The sequence below is a fragment of the Cimex lectularius genome, unplaced genomic scaffold (genome assembly GCF_000648675.2).
Source record: "Cimex lectularius strain Harlan isolate CLEC.00 unplaced genomic scaffold, Clec_2.1 scaffold201, whole genome shotgun sequence".
Taxonomy (NCBI): domain Eukaryota; kingdom Metazoa; phylum Arthropoda; class Insecta; order Hemiptera; family Cimicidae; genus Cimex; species Cimex lectularius.
The window spans coordinates 889,712-905,068 of NW_019392805.1; the positions used below are offsets into that span (position 1 = coordinate 889,712).

General features: G+C 34.2%; 1 protein-coding gene across 4 annotated transcripts in view; it reads right to left on the reverse strand.

Moving 5' to 3' along the window:
• Positions 1 to 13,562, reverse strand: part of LOC106671103 (protein dead ringer-like) — a 170,912-nt gene extending 157,350 nt beyond the window's left edge. The window contains exon 1 of one of the 4 annotated variants that reach the window (XM_014401930.2): positions 13,157 to 13,562. In XM_014401930.2, the coding sequence (XP_014257416.1) occupies positions 13,157 to 13,198 (42 nt within the window). In that variant the 5' untranslated portion in view covers positions 13,199 to 13,562. The remainder of the gene's footprint in view (positions 1 to 13,156) is intronic. The other 3 variants (XM_014401928.2, XM_014401927.2, XM_014401929.2) reach the window with 3 other exon arrangements.
• Positions 13,563 to 15,357: the final 1,795 nt, after the last annotated feature.

A 15,357-nucleotide genomic window follows, 5' to 3' on the forward strand; every position in this document is an offset into this window, starting at 1 on the left:
TTCCAAATCATTTCTCCTCATATTTGCCATAGCCGACCGAACATAAAAAGCCTTTACAAAAACCCTGCAGGGATATATTTAATTTATAGCAGATCGGTGTAGACAATGTCAAATATAATGCGAATTGTGGAAAACCGCTAAACTTTCAAATTTAACTTTTGTAATCCTTTCAATCTCGCCTTCTTTCAAATATATTAATTATCCTTTTTTTATCTCAAGCTACCTCAGAGCAACACAGGTTACATGTTAGCGGGAAATCTCGTGAAATTAGGGAGGGGCAGAGTATTTGTGCCTGTGTGTTGGCAACACTAATATTAAATTTCCCCACTAAATAAATCTCCAACATGCCTCCTCATAACCACTTCATTCCATGTCACTTGTTATATTTGTCTAGCACATAACTTTTCAAATGCAGTTTATAATTTAACCCTCTATGGCCAAATATTGGTTCAGTGCAACACAAAACTTCATCAAAAACCTCTAAATGTTTGCGAGAAATCCTTTGGGTTTATAGCAGTAGTGCTACCCTGCAAGGTTGCTGCCGGTGTATTGGCAACACTGAATCTAAAATCTCATATATGAATTTCCAACAAAGGTCTTCACCGCCCGTATGAATGTACGGATAAACGTTTTCCAGTTTATAATTTAACCATTTTTGGCCCAATGTTTCCTCAGAGCAACGCCAAATATAGAAATATTGTTAAAGTTCAAGGGGAAAATCAGTGAATACGTGGGTGGACGCAGTGTTACTCCTGCCGTGTTTCTTCCTGTTTGTTGGCAACGCTGAATCTAACATCTACACCTTTGACTCTTCACCACCACTGCATCTCGTATCGATTGCTGTAATTGTCGAGAATATATTTTTTTTAATGCTGGTTATAAAATTAATCCTTTTTGGCCAAATGTTGGCATAGAGTAACACAAACTTCATCAAATTTGTTAAAGGTTAGCATGGAATTCTTGAGTAGTCCTGCAGTGTTTCTGCACTTGTATTGGCGACAATGATCTTTTTACCTCCAAAATTAAGTCTCCATCTTGGAATCTTCAACCAACACGTCTGGCCACTGCATCTCGTATCGATTGTTACATTTTAACCATTTCTGGCCCAATGTTGGCTCAGAACAACAACAAATTTAGCAATTTTTTAAAGGTTAGACAAGAAATCCCGTGAGGTTAGAGCGGGCGCAGTGTTGTTTCTACGGTGCTTCTGACTGTGTATTAGCAACATTGAATTGTTTGGCGCCAATCGAAAATCTCCAGATTGAAATCTTCAATCTCCAAAATGGTAGAGTCACTTTAATAATTGACTGCTATTTTTTTTTTTTTTTTTTTTTTTTAATATCTATACCTTCTGTTTTATCGTGCGAATTGTTTAAACACGTCTAAAGACCAAATTCCAACGAAATATTTTTTTGCAATGTATATTCAAATTATATTTCTGTGATGTTCGGTAAATAGAGAACATAGATAGGATATAATTATTATTTTGAATTGAAACCACCCGTCAGACTCGATAAGACCCATCTCGGTCGGAATAAAGGGGATATCGCCAACCTTGAACCGAGATACAAATAGAAACCTTTATAAAAGAAACCGACTTAGAAAGGAATAAAACTACAAACAAACTCTGAAGAGACAGATCAAAGAGATAATGTCACCGACGGATTATAAACAAAACCGGATTCCGATCGTAGATAACTAACACAATAACAATCAATCGTTTCTAGAGGAAAATGTACGGACAACACCGAACGGAAATCACGGTCAATAACAAAAGTTTAAAATATGTTAAACCGAATTGATTTATAATTTCAACCGACACGAATTCTCGAAAATCCATCGACCTTCGCATCAGAAAAATTTTTCAGAATCGAAAGGGGATAAAACCAAAGCCTAATATTCTGAGGAGGGGAGGTTCTCAGGAAATAAAACCTAGGGTATTTTAGTTACAGAATGGACAATTCGAAGAATTTTTATTTTTATATAAGCCATTTCTTATGAATGAGGATTATATTTCTTTTAACATGGATCGAACACTACCGATGGCAAATTTCTCAAATTCCGTCTGTGGCTTTGATCTGGCAGAAGAATATTGGATTTTTCGATTGTGATTGTAATTATAGAAAAACATGGATTTCAGGTATGCATTTTTGTAATATGAGTCACAAATGCCTATTGTTGGCACCAATTGCATATCAAGTCAAAAAATATTAGAAAGACATTAAGAAGATGGTATTATAAGTTTATCTCTTTGCTGTTTTGTACTGTCATACGCGTTCCGGCTTCTCGCCATCTTCAGTGTTTGATTTCTATTTGGCCGAATCCCTTTTTCTAATTTGTTGAAAGGACAATTAAACTGAGGAGCTCTTTTTTCTTTCTGTTATACGTGCAACGTCGAATTTTTTTCATCGATATGAAGGAAATTCCAGATTCATCGGAGGCAGAGAGAAAGTTCCGTCAGTACGGTTTTTTTACGACGAAACAATGCACGGGGCTGGAAACAAAAAATGGCTGTAAAATGAGGAGGCTATAAATCTAAATTTCGTAATGCTCAAAACCGAATGTCCAGGAACGGTCGACATACTTAAATGCAAGAGAAGAAAGCACCATTAAATACAACGCAGTGACCACCCCCGTATGGGCAATCTGGGTGCATCTCGGCTTATTGGAAACTAATTTGGCCGTTACCTGGATCCGTCTGACCTCGCTACGCTGTTTAACATTTCTATCGGTTTGTGCAATCCTTCGTTTTAGTTCCCAGATGGGGATTTTTGATTGGAGCCAAATATATCAGTGTTGCCAGGGAAAACGCTCCCCCCCCCCCAAGGGACGTCCTAAATTATAAAAATCTCGAAGCTCGCTGAGCCAACATTGTACAAGAAAGGATGAAGTTTATAAACTGGATTTCAAAAATTTTATCTGCCATTCAATTATAACAGTGGTACGGAATGCAGTGGTGAAAAAACACGTTGGAGATCTGTGGCCAATAGTTTAAACAAAACTAAAGTTGTTATACTGAGCCAACATCAAGGCAGAAAGGGTTAAAATGTACCAAATGATGGTGAGAAGCTATGTTAAGATTGAAGATTCCAAGTCGAAGATTTTATATTAGCGCCAAACAAATCAGTGTTGCCAATACACGGGCAGAAAACTGTAAGAACAACACTGAACAGATTTAACGACACCTTCTATAAAAATTGCTATAGTTGAGCTAACACTGGGCCAGTAAGCGTTTTAAATAAAATGGATTTTAGTAAGGTGGTAGTGAAGAGCCATGTTGGAGATTAAGTTTCCATTTTCATTGTTTCAAATAAACGGAAAAGAAACAACGCATGGACAACACTGCGCCAGTCCGAAGCTCAATCAAATACAAAAAGTGATACGAGATGCAGTGGTGGTGAATAGCCATGTTGATGATTCAGTGTTGCCAATATACGGGCAGAAAAACTGTAGAAATAACACTGCCCTCCCCCCTAAATTCGCGGGATTTCCAGCTAACCTTAAACAAAACGTTTTGTTCTGAGCGACATTGAGGCAGAAAAGGGTTTATTTATAAACTTGGTTAGAAACTTTTATATGGTATACAAAATAAAACGTACAAGATCTATCTATCGATAAGAAATGAGTTGGTGTTGAAGAGTTTTCGGGAGTTTTATGATTCTAAAATAGAGAATTTATTGTCATAATAGAAATCTATGTTGTCAATACACGGGCAGAAACAATGCAAGAAGAAAGCTGCGTCTGCCCTAAAATAATGGGAGTAGCTAACTTTCAGCAAATTTGCCAAGTTTCCTATTGGGCAACAAAAAGTTAAGTTAACAAATATATTTGAAAAATTATATCCGCCAGATAAATTTAACATTGGAAATTGAAGATTGCAATATGGAGATTTTCGATTAGCACATAACAAATCAGTGTTGACAATACACGGATAGAAAAATTGCAAGGGCAACACTGCCCCGCCCAACGAATAGCGAGATTTCCAGCTAACATTAAAAAAAATTGCTAAAGTTGGTGTTTCTCTGAAACCCATTTTCTGTCCCTTTCAAGCCAAAGTGACACAACATTGAAAATGGCGAAACGCCGAAACGCATCCGACAGACAGAAACAGCGAGGAAGACCAGGGTGATCAATAATGACCAAATAGAGGTTCACCAGCCGGTACGGCACACCCCATGAGAAAATTTTACAATGTACAATAATCGAGTTTTTCATTCAAACTTGATACTAACAACGATAGTGCGATAATTGAAAACAAGGAGGGTGATTACAGATTAATCGAGATAGGGTGTTCTCCCCAATGAATTCAGGCAATAGGGGCGATTGGGGTTGGATTATTTGTTACTTAACCGCAATCTTTAATATTTCACCTCACACTTTCAATCGATTTCCTCCCCCTTCTGGAAAAGAGGCCGGAAACTTTGAGAATAAAACCCCATTCGGAATGATTAAACATCCGATTATTCGAATGTGATCCTTTACGGTAGACTTTAAATCTTTGGGAACAAGGCAAACCCCAAGCTCGTCAAACTCAGCTGTTACTTCTCTCCCTTGGAAATATTTTTTACTCTCTTTCTCTCTCACTCGGCCTAGGCAAAAAAATCCACCCCCTCAGAGAACTCGCCTTGACGAGGCACAACGATTCCGATTTTAAAAACAAACCCTTGATAAAATTTTTTTCTACGGACAGGTTTTTAACTATATAATACTATAATATAATACTAATGGCCCCCTACCAACCTCTGTCGATGCGAAAATCAGGCGAGGAAAACCCAAAGGTATCATAAAAAGGCTTTAGATTCTGAAAGAGTTAATGTAGACTGCACAACAGACCAATATTGGACGCGGTAAGTCGTGAAGAGGCTCTTTTTAACCATAAACGTAGGTAACAAGTCATAGAGAAACAAATAAAGAAACTGAAGTAACAAAGACTGAAGAAAACCTCAGATACCATATGAGGTAAAGTTTAATTTGCAAACAAGCAAATCAAGTTCAATCAAACTTTATCCAATATGATATTTATCTTAAATATAAGCTTTTTCTCTACTCAGGTTGTCATTTTTAGTTAGCCCGGCTGTCAAAAAAAGTGTTTAATATTTTTTAGTCTAGTTTCAAATTAGCTTAATTTGGGTAAAAATTATAGGGGCCTAGTTCAACTTCAAAATTTCAACTACAACCCTATACATCCTGACACATTATTTTAAAAGATTTTTTACGCCAAAAACAATGGTGCAATCGGATTTTAAATTGGTCAAAAAATGACAAATTTATGGCAAAAAGAAACCGGCAGCGTAATTTAGACGAAGAGCTGAAAATTTCACTGTATGTTCGCGAAAATCGGATTCCTCTCTCCGAAATGTTGGAAGGGTTTTAGGTTTTTCAAAAAACAAAATTACTTACACGTACAGACTTTCCGGCAGACGGTTGCAATCCATTGCCGTAATGTGCTTTGTACATATGATATTATAACATAGTTACGTTATAAAAGCTTATTTTCATTTGCTTTTGTGACACGCAAAATATGACACCACAAGAATAGCACCACACTTTATGACCTGAAGATGACCCGAATAAAGGTCGAAATGGCAGCAATAAAATGAAAAAGATGTTTTTCTAAACTACCTCATTCTTGACCGCTCCTCACGATTTCAACAAATTATTTATAATTTGTGTACTTAATAAATTGTTTTTTTCATTCATTCATACTCCTGATTTACAATTAATTTTAAGCCGTTTCGCTCTCATCTTGTCCAGTGGCTCTGACTGATTATGACGGGCGGCTAATACGTTCCTTGCACAAATGTCGATAGGAGGCTGAAGAAAACGTTCTTCCATACATCCTATCGACTGATGAATTAGTTCACCTCTAATGACATACTAAACCGTTGAAATTTTCGAACGTGGGCAGAGGAATTTCCCAGAATTTCGTACTCTTGTCATCATCGGGTGGTTCACAATACCAACGTTTGGAGTCGACTTCTCGGAAATAAATTAATTGGGCCTTATTTGTACGGAAATAATTTAAACGATGTTCAATCCCTCAATTTTTGAGGGAGGTTTTACTACTATTAGATGATGTTCCTCTGCAACAACGACCAAGAATGATTCTACAGCTTGATGGCTGCCCCGCACACAATTCTTTGCAGGTGAGACGTTATTTGAATCTTCACTTCCGGGATAGATGACTCCTTTTCTGATCTGCTGGCCTCCTCCGTCACCCGATTTAACTCCACTCGACTATTTTCTGTGGGGCCATTTAAAAAACTGTATACCCAGCAACCTCAGTTGAAGAACTGCGGCAAAGGACAGAAAATGCTTGTCAATTCATCTCCCCAGACTCTAATAATGTGAGCACCGGTGAAGAGTGGTTAAATCTTTGCATCTTTACGCAAGGCAGGCAGTTCGAACATGAAATGTGATTAATAATTAGCAAACCAAATGACTGGTTTTTTTCTCAAACTTTTTGCCATAACTTTGCCAAATTTTGACCGATTTAAAATCAGATTGCACCATTTTTTCGGCGTAAAAATCTTTTAAAATAGTCTGTCAGGATTTATAGGGTCGAATTTGAAATGCTGAAGTTTAAGGTACCCCGCATAACTTTTCTTTAAAAAAAGGTAAATATTTGAAACAGACTATAAATATTAAACATTCTTTTTCTTTTTTTTATAGCGTCATTGGTTCAAGAGAAATTCAGCCGGTCCATCTAAAAAGGGCACCTTGTACATTCACATATATTAAATGTAAGGAACATATACATATATCAATAATTTTATATAAAGATACTTAATGATTATAGGATATTAGATTGAATGGGAGAGAAATAAGGGAATAAATTCTATATTATTTAATTGTAAGGAAAAGATCAGGTAAAAAAAAGGGGGCGCCCCTCCACAAATTTGCGTTTATTCCATGCCTTCGGGGGTTCTACTTTCATGTCGTAAATCCATCGTGATATGACAGTTTTATGAAAATCCCTCGAATTGGAGGCCATCGGCGACAAAATAGAAGTTCCAGCAATTCTCTAATATAAATTGTCTGACTCTTCAGCATTCACTAGACAACTTATGCATAAATGGTGGTATGAAAATAACATGTAAATATTGAACTTAGACAAATGCTCTGTTATCATTTACTCTCGCACAAAGTTACAAATGTTTGTTTTCAATATATGATTAATAAAACTCACTTAACGAGACTATCCGACATTAAAGAGTTAGGAATCTGGCATGATACTAAATTAACATTCCACCTTCACACAGAAAACATTTGCAAAAGGGCAAACAAACTACTATGACTCCTTTATAGATACTCCCATGACTTCAAAGAAACCACTCCTCTAATCTGTCTTTACATTTCAATAGTCCGACCGGTTCTAAATTATGCTAGTTATGTTTGGTCTCCATATGCCAATATCAACATCCAAATTTTATAAAAACTACAAGCGAAATTATTCAAATTAGTGTCCTTCCACAACAAATCAAGTTCTTTTAATTAAGATTCCCTCCATGCAAGAAGAAATATATCCGATATGATATTTATCCACGGCCATCTCGATATATTGACAGAATTGCTATCACACCTCAATTTTCAAGTCCCATTTGTCCACAGCCCACACCCGCGGTAAAACAATATTCTACCGTCAATTTTCCCGTACCAATTCCTCTCCCATATACAGGATAGTGGATCTGGTCAATATGCTAGGCCAACAGTATAGATATTAATAATACATCTAAAGCCAGTTTGAAGAGGAATTTGAAAGGTACTTGAACAACAATGGTTAATTAGTACATCTGGTGTGTGTGTATATGTGGGTTGATTGTGCGTTTCGAATTTATCACAAATTATGCATTTTAATATCTAAGCCCTAACTTCAATTCAAAACCTAACTGTGAAATACAATTTTGATGTACTGACCCAGTAACTGAGGAAAGGAGGGTAAAAAAAATTTAAAATCAACAAATATTCGTTTTTCTCACCCCGAAAAAAACCCTTATTACAAATTTTTGTTAAAATAAAAAATCCTGAAATTTTTCGCCATACAAAAAGCGTCTGTGTTTTTTGGTAAAATCACATAAATGATCAAAACTTTACAACTACACCACCGACCCAAGGGCAACATGGATTTACCACGACATAAGCTACACATAATGGGCATAACCAGGCCTCCATGAAAACATCCGAACCTGAGGTATCCAATAAAACATTTGAGACGTTTCTATTCCTATCCTTATTTTTCTCACTATAACGCCATAAAATCTAAACCTGGTTGCCATTGACAACACATCGAAAGTAGAAGCATTCAGTATAATGTAATAAAGTTAGATAAAACCTCGGGGAATTGTGAATTTTTTAAAGGGAGCCCCGGACAACATTGAAACAAAAATTCCCATCGCTAAAGCTCATTAAGACCAAAAATTTAGGAACTCAAAGGCTTAATGCACAAAACTGAATTTAAAAAAAAAACTTTTTAAAGCTAACTTTACTGAGTGCATCTTTTGGTTTTTGAAACTTTTTATATATGTAATCTCATTTATTAACCTAAATTATATCTATATCTAATCTTAATTAATCTAAATATTTTTTCTTAAACTAGGGGGAAAAAGCAGATCAACTAATACATAATAATCTTTAAATATTAACATAAGAAAACTCTCAAGATAATTAGCCCTGTCAGTTTTGACGTAGAGACTCAAGGAAAGTAGGTTGAAATATTTTTAATTGAAAAAAAAAATTAATATTCGTTTTTCCCACTCCAAAAAACACCTGAAGACAATTTTTTCTGAAAATAAAAAATGCGGATTTTCCGGAAAATTTTCGCCTACGATTTTTTTTCTCTTTAAAACTCTCAAATATGTTCATAAATTACCAAATTACCACAGCGATGTAAAGGGAAACTTTACACGGGTTTAACACTCTATAAACTACACGTAATGGAGTAAACCCGTCCTCCGTGAAAAATCAGAATCTGAGATATAAAATAAAAACATTTAGGATGTTCCTGTTGGCTTTATACTTATTTTCTCCCCTCTAATGACATAAAACATTAACCTTGTTGACACGGGAAGAAAGTAGAAACATTCACCTTTCCGACGGTAGTAACAAAGTCGAATTTGGAGGAAACCTTGAGGAGTTATGTATTTTTTAAATGGAAATACAAATCATCGTAAAGAATAAATTGCTGTATTTAAAGGATTTAAAGAGTGCTTAAAACGAATCTGTAATATTTTTTTATTGAACTTTTTTTAAAGTTACCTTTACTGACGGCATCTTTGGGTTTTTGTAAAAGTTTACATATCTAATCTGTTTCAATAAAATTCTAAATATTATTTTCTTATACTAGGTAAAAAAGCTAATCGTCTGATATAATATAATAACCTTGAATAATTTTCCTTTATTATTTTGTCAAGTTCCGTTCACTGTTGATAAGTTAAAAAAAAAAAACTAGCTTACTTTACTGAGTGCATCTTTTGGTTTTAGTAATAAAATCATGAAATATGTGGTGATTAGTGACCGTTAGTCGATGATTATTCAGAAATCGTGAGATGCGGTCTGGTGTGACGTAGGTTTCAGAAAAACATTTTTTTTTATCATGAAGATTTCGATCTTGACTGAGATCATCTTCAGGGCTCAAAGTGTTTGTTTTCTGCGTAATTGTGCCGTTCCAAACACTGAGCGCTGAAGATGATCTCAATAAAGATCGAAACATTGGCACGTTAAAGAAAATGTTTTTCTGAAACCTACGACACACCAGACCGCATCTCACGATTTCTGAATAATCAAAATCCTGAATATTATTTTATTATGTTAGATTAAAGTTCCTTTCACTATTGATAAGTTTAAAAAAAATCACGGTAGCTACAATAATCAATTTTGCGATTTCAATGTTCAACATTTCCCCCGTCCTCGAATCAGAAGATTATTGTCAATTTTTTTAAAAATTTTAATTGGAACGTTCCATTAAGAAAATAACCGGGGCCGAATCCGATTAAGGCCGCCTATTTGGACGGACCATTAAGGACAGGTCACGAAAAACAAAAAGCTCATTAGAGATAAATAATTATAGTACGGGGTGTCTCGTGAACGCGTTCAGAACTCCAATTCCAAATTGGACTAAAAAATCCCCCCCCCCCAAAAAAAAACCACTTTTCACTTTGTTTTAGCCTTTGACAATTTTTCCCCGAAAAAGTCCGTCGTATTACAGAGCTTTTTTCCTCCCTCGGACCTTATTATATAGCTTCTTTCCATCAAATTAACCGTTTCTTTAAAGCGTTAAGAAAAACTTAGGAAATGATATGAACATGTAAAATAATTATGGTATAAACATATAAAAATAATGGTATAAACATGTAAAATGAATATAAATAACCCTGTACACGATTTTTTGTTTTACTGTAAAATAATAGGTTTCTTAAAACCAATATATAATAATTGTAATTAAAACTAAAAATTATACGCAATTTATTTTAAAAACCAAATTTTTTTACATTAAAAATTATCAAATTAATAGAAAGAACTTTTTTAATTCTAATTATTTTTTCCTATTTTAATAATACCGCCTTCGAAGTGCCCAATTATTTTATTTAAAAAAAATTATAAAACATAATTAAAAAATCGCAAATAAACGAACATGCTCATGTTTTATTCCACCTCTTAAGTTGTTTTAATGCTTTAAAGAAAGGGTAAATTTGAAATTAAAAAGGGCTTATTTGATGGGAAAAAGCTGCATGTTAAAAAATCCCCTAAATATCTTTTTTGTTTATTTCAACCTTTGACAATTTGTATCCCATAACTTTCTACCGCCAAATTAACCCTTTTTAATCTCAAATAACCCATTTTTTTTAAACAAAAAAATTTGGTGGTATAAAATATAAGCATGTAATATAAAATACCTTATAATTGCGTTTTTTTAAATATAAAATATCTGGGCTATATTTTATAATATGATCTTCCAATCCCAATTAGTTAATATTAAAAAATAAATAAAATAAACTGGAATTTTACTTTACATGCTGATATTTCATTCCAACCTTACGTTGTTTTTATTGTTTTAAAAAAGGAGTAATTTGACACTAAAAAAGACCCCTTTGAAATTTTTGTTTCACTTTTCAAACATTATTTCAAACCTTTGGATAACCTTTTTTCCCATGCACCTTACATTCATTATATAGCTTTTTTTCATCAAATTAACCATTATTAATTTCAAATTAACGTTTTCTTTCAAGCATAAAATAAAACTTAGGAAATTGTATGAAATATAAGCAAGTAAAGTAAAATTCCTGTATCTTTGAGGTTTTTTTACTGTAAAATAATTGGGCTCATTAAAATTAATTACAGCTAAATTTAAAAATTATATTTTAAAAAATCTTGAATTAATGGTAACTTTTTTAAATTTAATTATATACTATTTTTAATTTTAGCTGGAATTCATTTTCAAATTTCAATAATATGGTCTAGTAAGGGCTAATTGACGTTTAAAAAATTTAATTTAAAAAAAAATAAATAAATAAAAACGCATATGAACTGGAACTTTACATGGTCATCAATTTTACTTTACTTGCTTGTATTTCATACGATCTCCTTAGTTTATTTAATGCTTTAAAGAAAGAGTTAATTTGACGGCTATGTTAGAAAGACCCCTTTGAATTTTTTTGTTCATTTTTCAAACATTGTTTATTTCAACCTTTGATCTTTTTTTTCACATAAAGTCCTTGTATTCATCATGTTTTATATTATGCTTTTTCCCGACAAATTTACCCTTTCTTTCAAGCATAAAACAAAACTTAGGAGCTCGTATGAAATATAAGCAAGTAAAATAAAATTCCTCCATATGTGTGATTTTTTCACAGTAAAATAATTGAGCTCATGAAAACCACATGAAAATTAAATACAGCTAAATTTAAAAAATTATATTTAAGAAAAAATCTAGAATAGAGATTAACTTTTTTTTAAATTTAATTATATATAATTTTTATTTTTAATTGGAATTCATTTTCTAATTTCGATAATATGTTCTAGTAAAAAAAAACGCAAATGAATTGGAAGTTCACACAATCATATTTCATTTTAACTATTATGTTTTTCTAATTTTTTAAAGAAAGGGTTAATTTGAAATTAAAAATGGTTATTTTGACGGTAAAAAGCAATATGTTTTATACTACAGTAAATTTTATCACGTTAATGCAGTTAATGTAATTAGGATTAACGTAAACCCTGGTTTTTTCTTCTATTCTAATTGTAACCCTAAATAAACAAAACACAAAATTACATAGAAGACACTTTTACGTGTTTCCAATGTTCTTCTATCAAGTTTAAAGTGAGATTTTCTCGGTTCTGTAAAAAATTTAAAAACAATAAACTTTCCACCTGCTAATAAGCTTTTCAACACGTATGAAACTATTTACCATAGTTAACTGAATTTATAAAAATATAAAAATAAAAGTTTTACTTTCTGTGAATACTTTTTAAAAAAAGTCTTTAATACAAAATTGAACGCAGTGTAAAAAAAAATTAAGTTGTCAAAGGTTGAAAGTAACCTTAACGATATCACCTGAGAATCTTTGGACAAGAGGGACCTATTAAAATGAGTGACGTCCACGGTACACCCTGTATATATTATTCACTTATAAGTTCTTTAAATGAAATAATGCCCTTATGATAACTGGTAACGCAGTGATAAAAACAAAACAAATTTGCCGTTTTTTTGTTTTGTTTTTTAGCTCCAATTTCAATCGGGTGTGATTGAAGTTTGCGGTGCATGTGATGGTTAAAAAGGAAGCGATTAAGTTATTAACTTTTAACTTTTATAAACAGGATTTTTGAAAATATTCTCCGAGCAATGGAAATATGTAGGCATGTTTAGATAACAGATTATGTATTTTCCATGCTGGGAAGCCTAAGGCCTAGGGGCGCCCCAGGCTTGTGGAAACAAAATATGAAGTCTTGTCAGTCAAAATCGCACGTCAAAGGCCAAACCGCCGTTTGGAAAATGAAGATTTCTGTCCAAACCGGCCGGCGTAGGCGGTAAATAAGTCCAAAACAAAAGGAGTACCATTGATATATTACTCCTGGAGAGACTTGAGATAAATAAAGGGTTCATGAGAAGGTTTTCGGTATGACAAATAAAATATAATAAAAAAAGGGTTATTTTACTCACCACGCTTCCTTCCAGGTCGCTGTCACGTCGGTCCATCTCCATCTGATAGACCGGGACCGGTTCTCTGTTTTTGACCCGAATTTTGAATGATTTCAAAGAACACACTGACAAAAGAGAAAAACCGAAAGAAAAAAAAAAGTTAAAAAGTAGCGGGGTCGGAAGGTCCCAGGGTCCTCGGCCACTCAGTCGATTTTCATCCGTCGGATCTCCGGGAAACGGGATCGAGAACGCCTCTTCTGGTGAAAGGACAACAAAACTGGGCGACGGGCTTAGCGACCGAGGAGGACTCGACAGACGGCGGGCCGGGGCTGGACTGGCTTAGGGACGGAACGGTCACGTGCTGCTCCGAGTCGAAATGCGTGCGCACCGAGCGGCGACTCCCGCCTTCCCGGCCACGCCTCCTCGGCCCAAGTCCCGGACGCCCGCTCACAGAACAGACGGGGAGACTCCCGGGAGAACGGATCACTCCTCTCGAGTCACCGGCCGAATGGCGTCCAACCCTGGATCAATTTCAATTGCTCTCATTTTCAAAAAAAGGGGCCTTTTTTGAAACTACATTTCTGTTTTGTTTTTGTTTTCAAAATCCCCTTTTTTGCGGTTTCGCATCCTTACAACTTATACAAATCTCTTCCAAGTAAAAACGACATAAATACAATTTTCTAACGTAGTTCAATTTAATAAACAGTGGTACGATTTTTTACCTTCCTTGACGAGGACATTGAAGATCAGAACTAATTTCACTTGACTTTTACCAACGTGGTCAACCTTTTATCTATTAAACTGTTATTAATTACTTAAATAGTTCGGTTTAAGCGAAACGACACATGTGACCGAAACCTACATCGTCACTGTATCCTTGATCTTCGTTGATTTATACACATACCATTTTACCTACATCACAAATTAATCGGGAAATCTGAACAAGTTTCAATTTATTTCTTCCAACGTGGTCATACTTTTACCTATTAAACTGTTATTAATTATTTAAATAGTTGGGTTTACACGAAAAGACAGGCATTGCATAGACGACATGAAGGATTGACTCCTACTCCGTCACTGCCTCATGGATCTTAGTATTCCATACACCTAACATACCATTTTTTCCCCCAAAATCACATTTTTGGCGGTGGTACAATTCTATGACTTTCACAAACTCAAGTGAACGCTGATTACACACATTTTTTTCTGAGGCAATTCAATTAAATGAACAATGAGACGATTTTTTACCTCCACTAACAAAGGATTTGGAAGATTTGAGCCAGTTTCAATTTACATTCTCCCAACGTGGTCATGCTTTAATCTAATGAACATTTATTAATTGTATAAAAAGTTGGGTTTACGCAAAAAGAAGTGTGGCATGGACTACATAAAAGACTGAAACCTACTTCGTCACTACTTCATTGATTTATACATATAACATACTTTTTATTCAACGTTACATTTTGAGTGATTTTTTCATCCCAATGACATCCACACATTCAAGTGAAAACCGTTTAAATAAATTTTTCAACTTCATTTTAATGGCAATGATAAGATTTTTACCTTCACTAACAACGCATTTGGAAGATTTAAGCAAGTTTCAATTTATTTTCTCCCAACGTGGTCATCCTTTTATCTATTATTATACTGTTACTGATTATTTAAATAGTTGGTTTACACGAAAAGACAAGTGGGTCATGGATCACATGAAAGACTGACTCCTACTTCGTCACTACTTCCTTCAGTTTTCATTGATTTATACACATAACATGATTTTTATTCAACATTACATTTTGAGTGATTTTTCATCCCTCTGACATCCTCAAATCCAAATGAAAACCGCTTAAATAAATGCTTCAACTTCATTTTAATGGCAATTGTAAAATTTTTACCAACACACACAAAGTACTCGGAGGATATGAACAAGTTTCAATTTATTTTCTTCCAACGGAGTAATTTCTTTAAATATTGCACCATTATTAATTGTTTAGGTAGGTGAAAGGGCAGGTGGCATTTGGCAGACACATGGACGACATTTTATAAAAGACTGTCTCCTACTTTGACTCTGCCTCCTTGATCTTAGTTTTTAATACACATAACAGGCTATTTTTCCCTAAATCATCTTTTTTGCGGTTTTACAACTCTTTGACTTTCACAAATCCAAGTGAATTCGGCTAATATTTATTTTTCTGAGGCAGTTCAATTTAGGCAGAGAGCCGGCG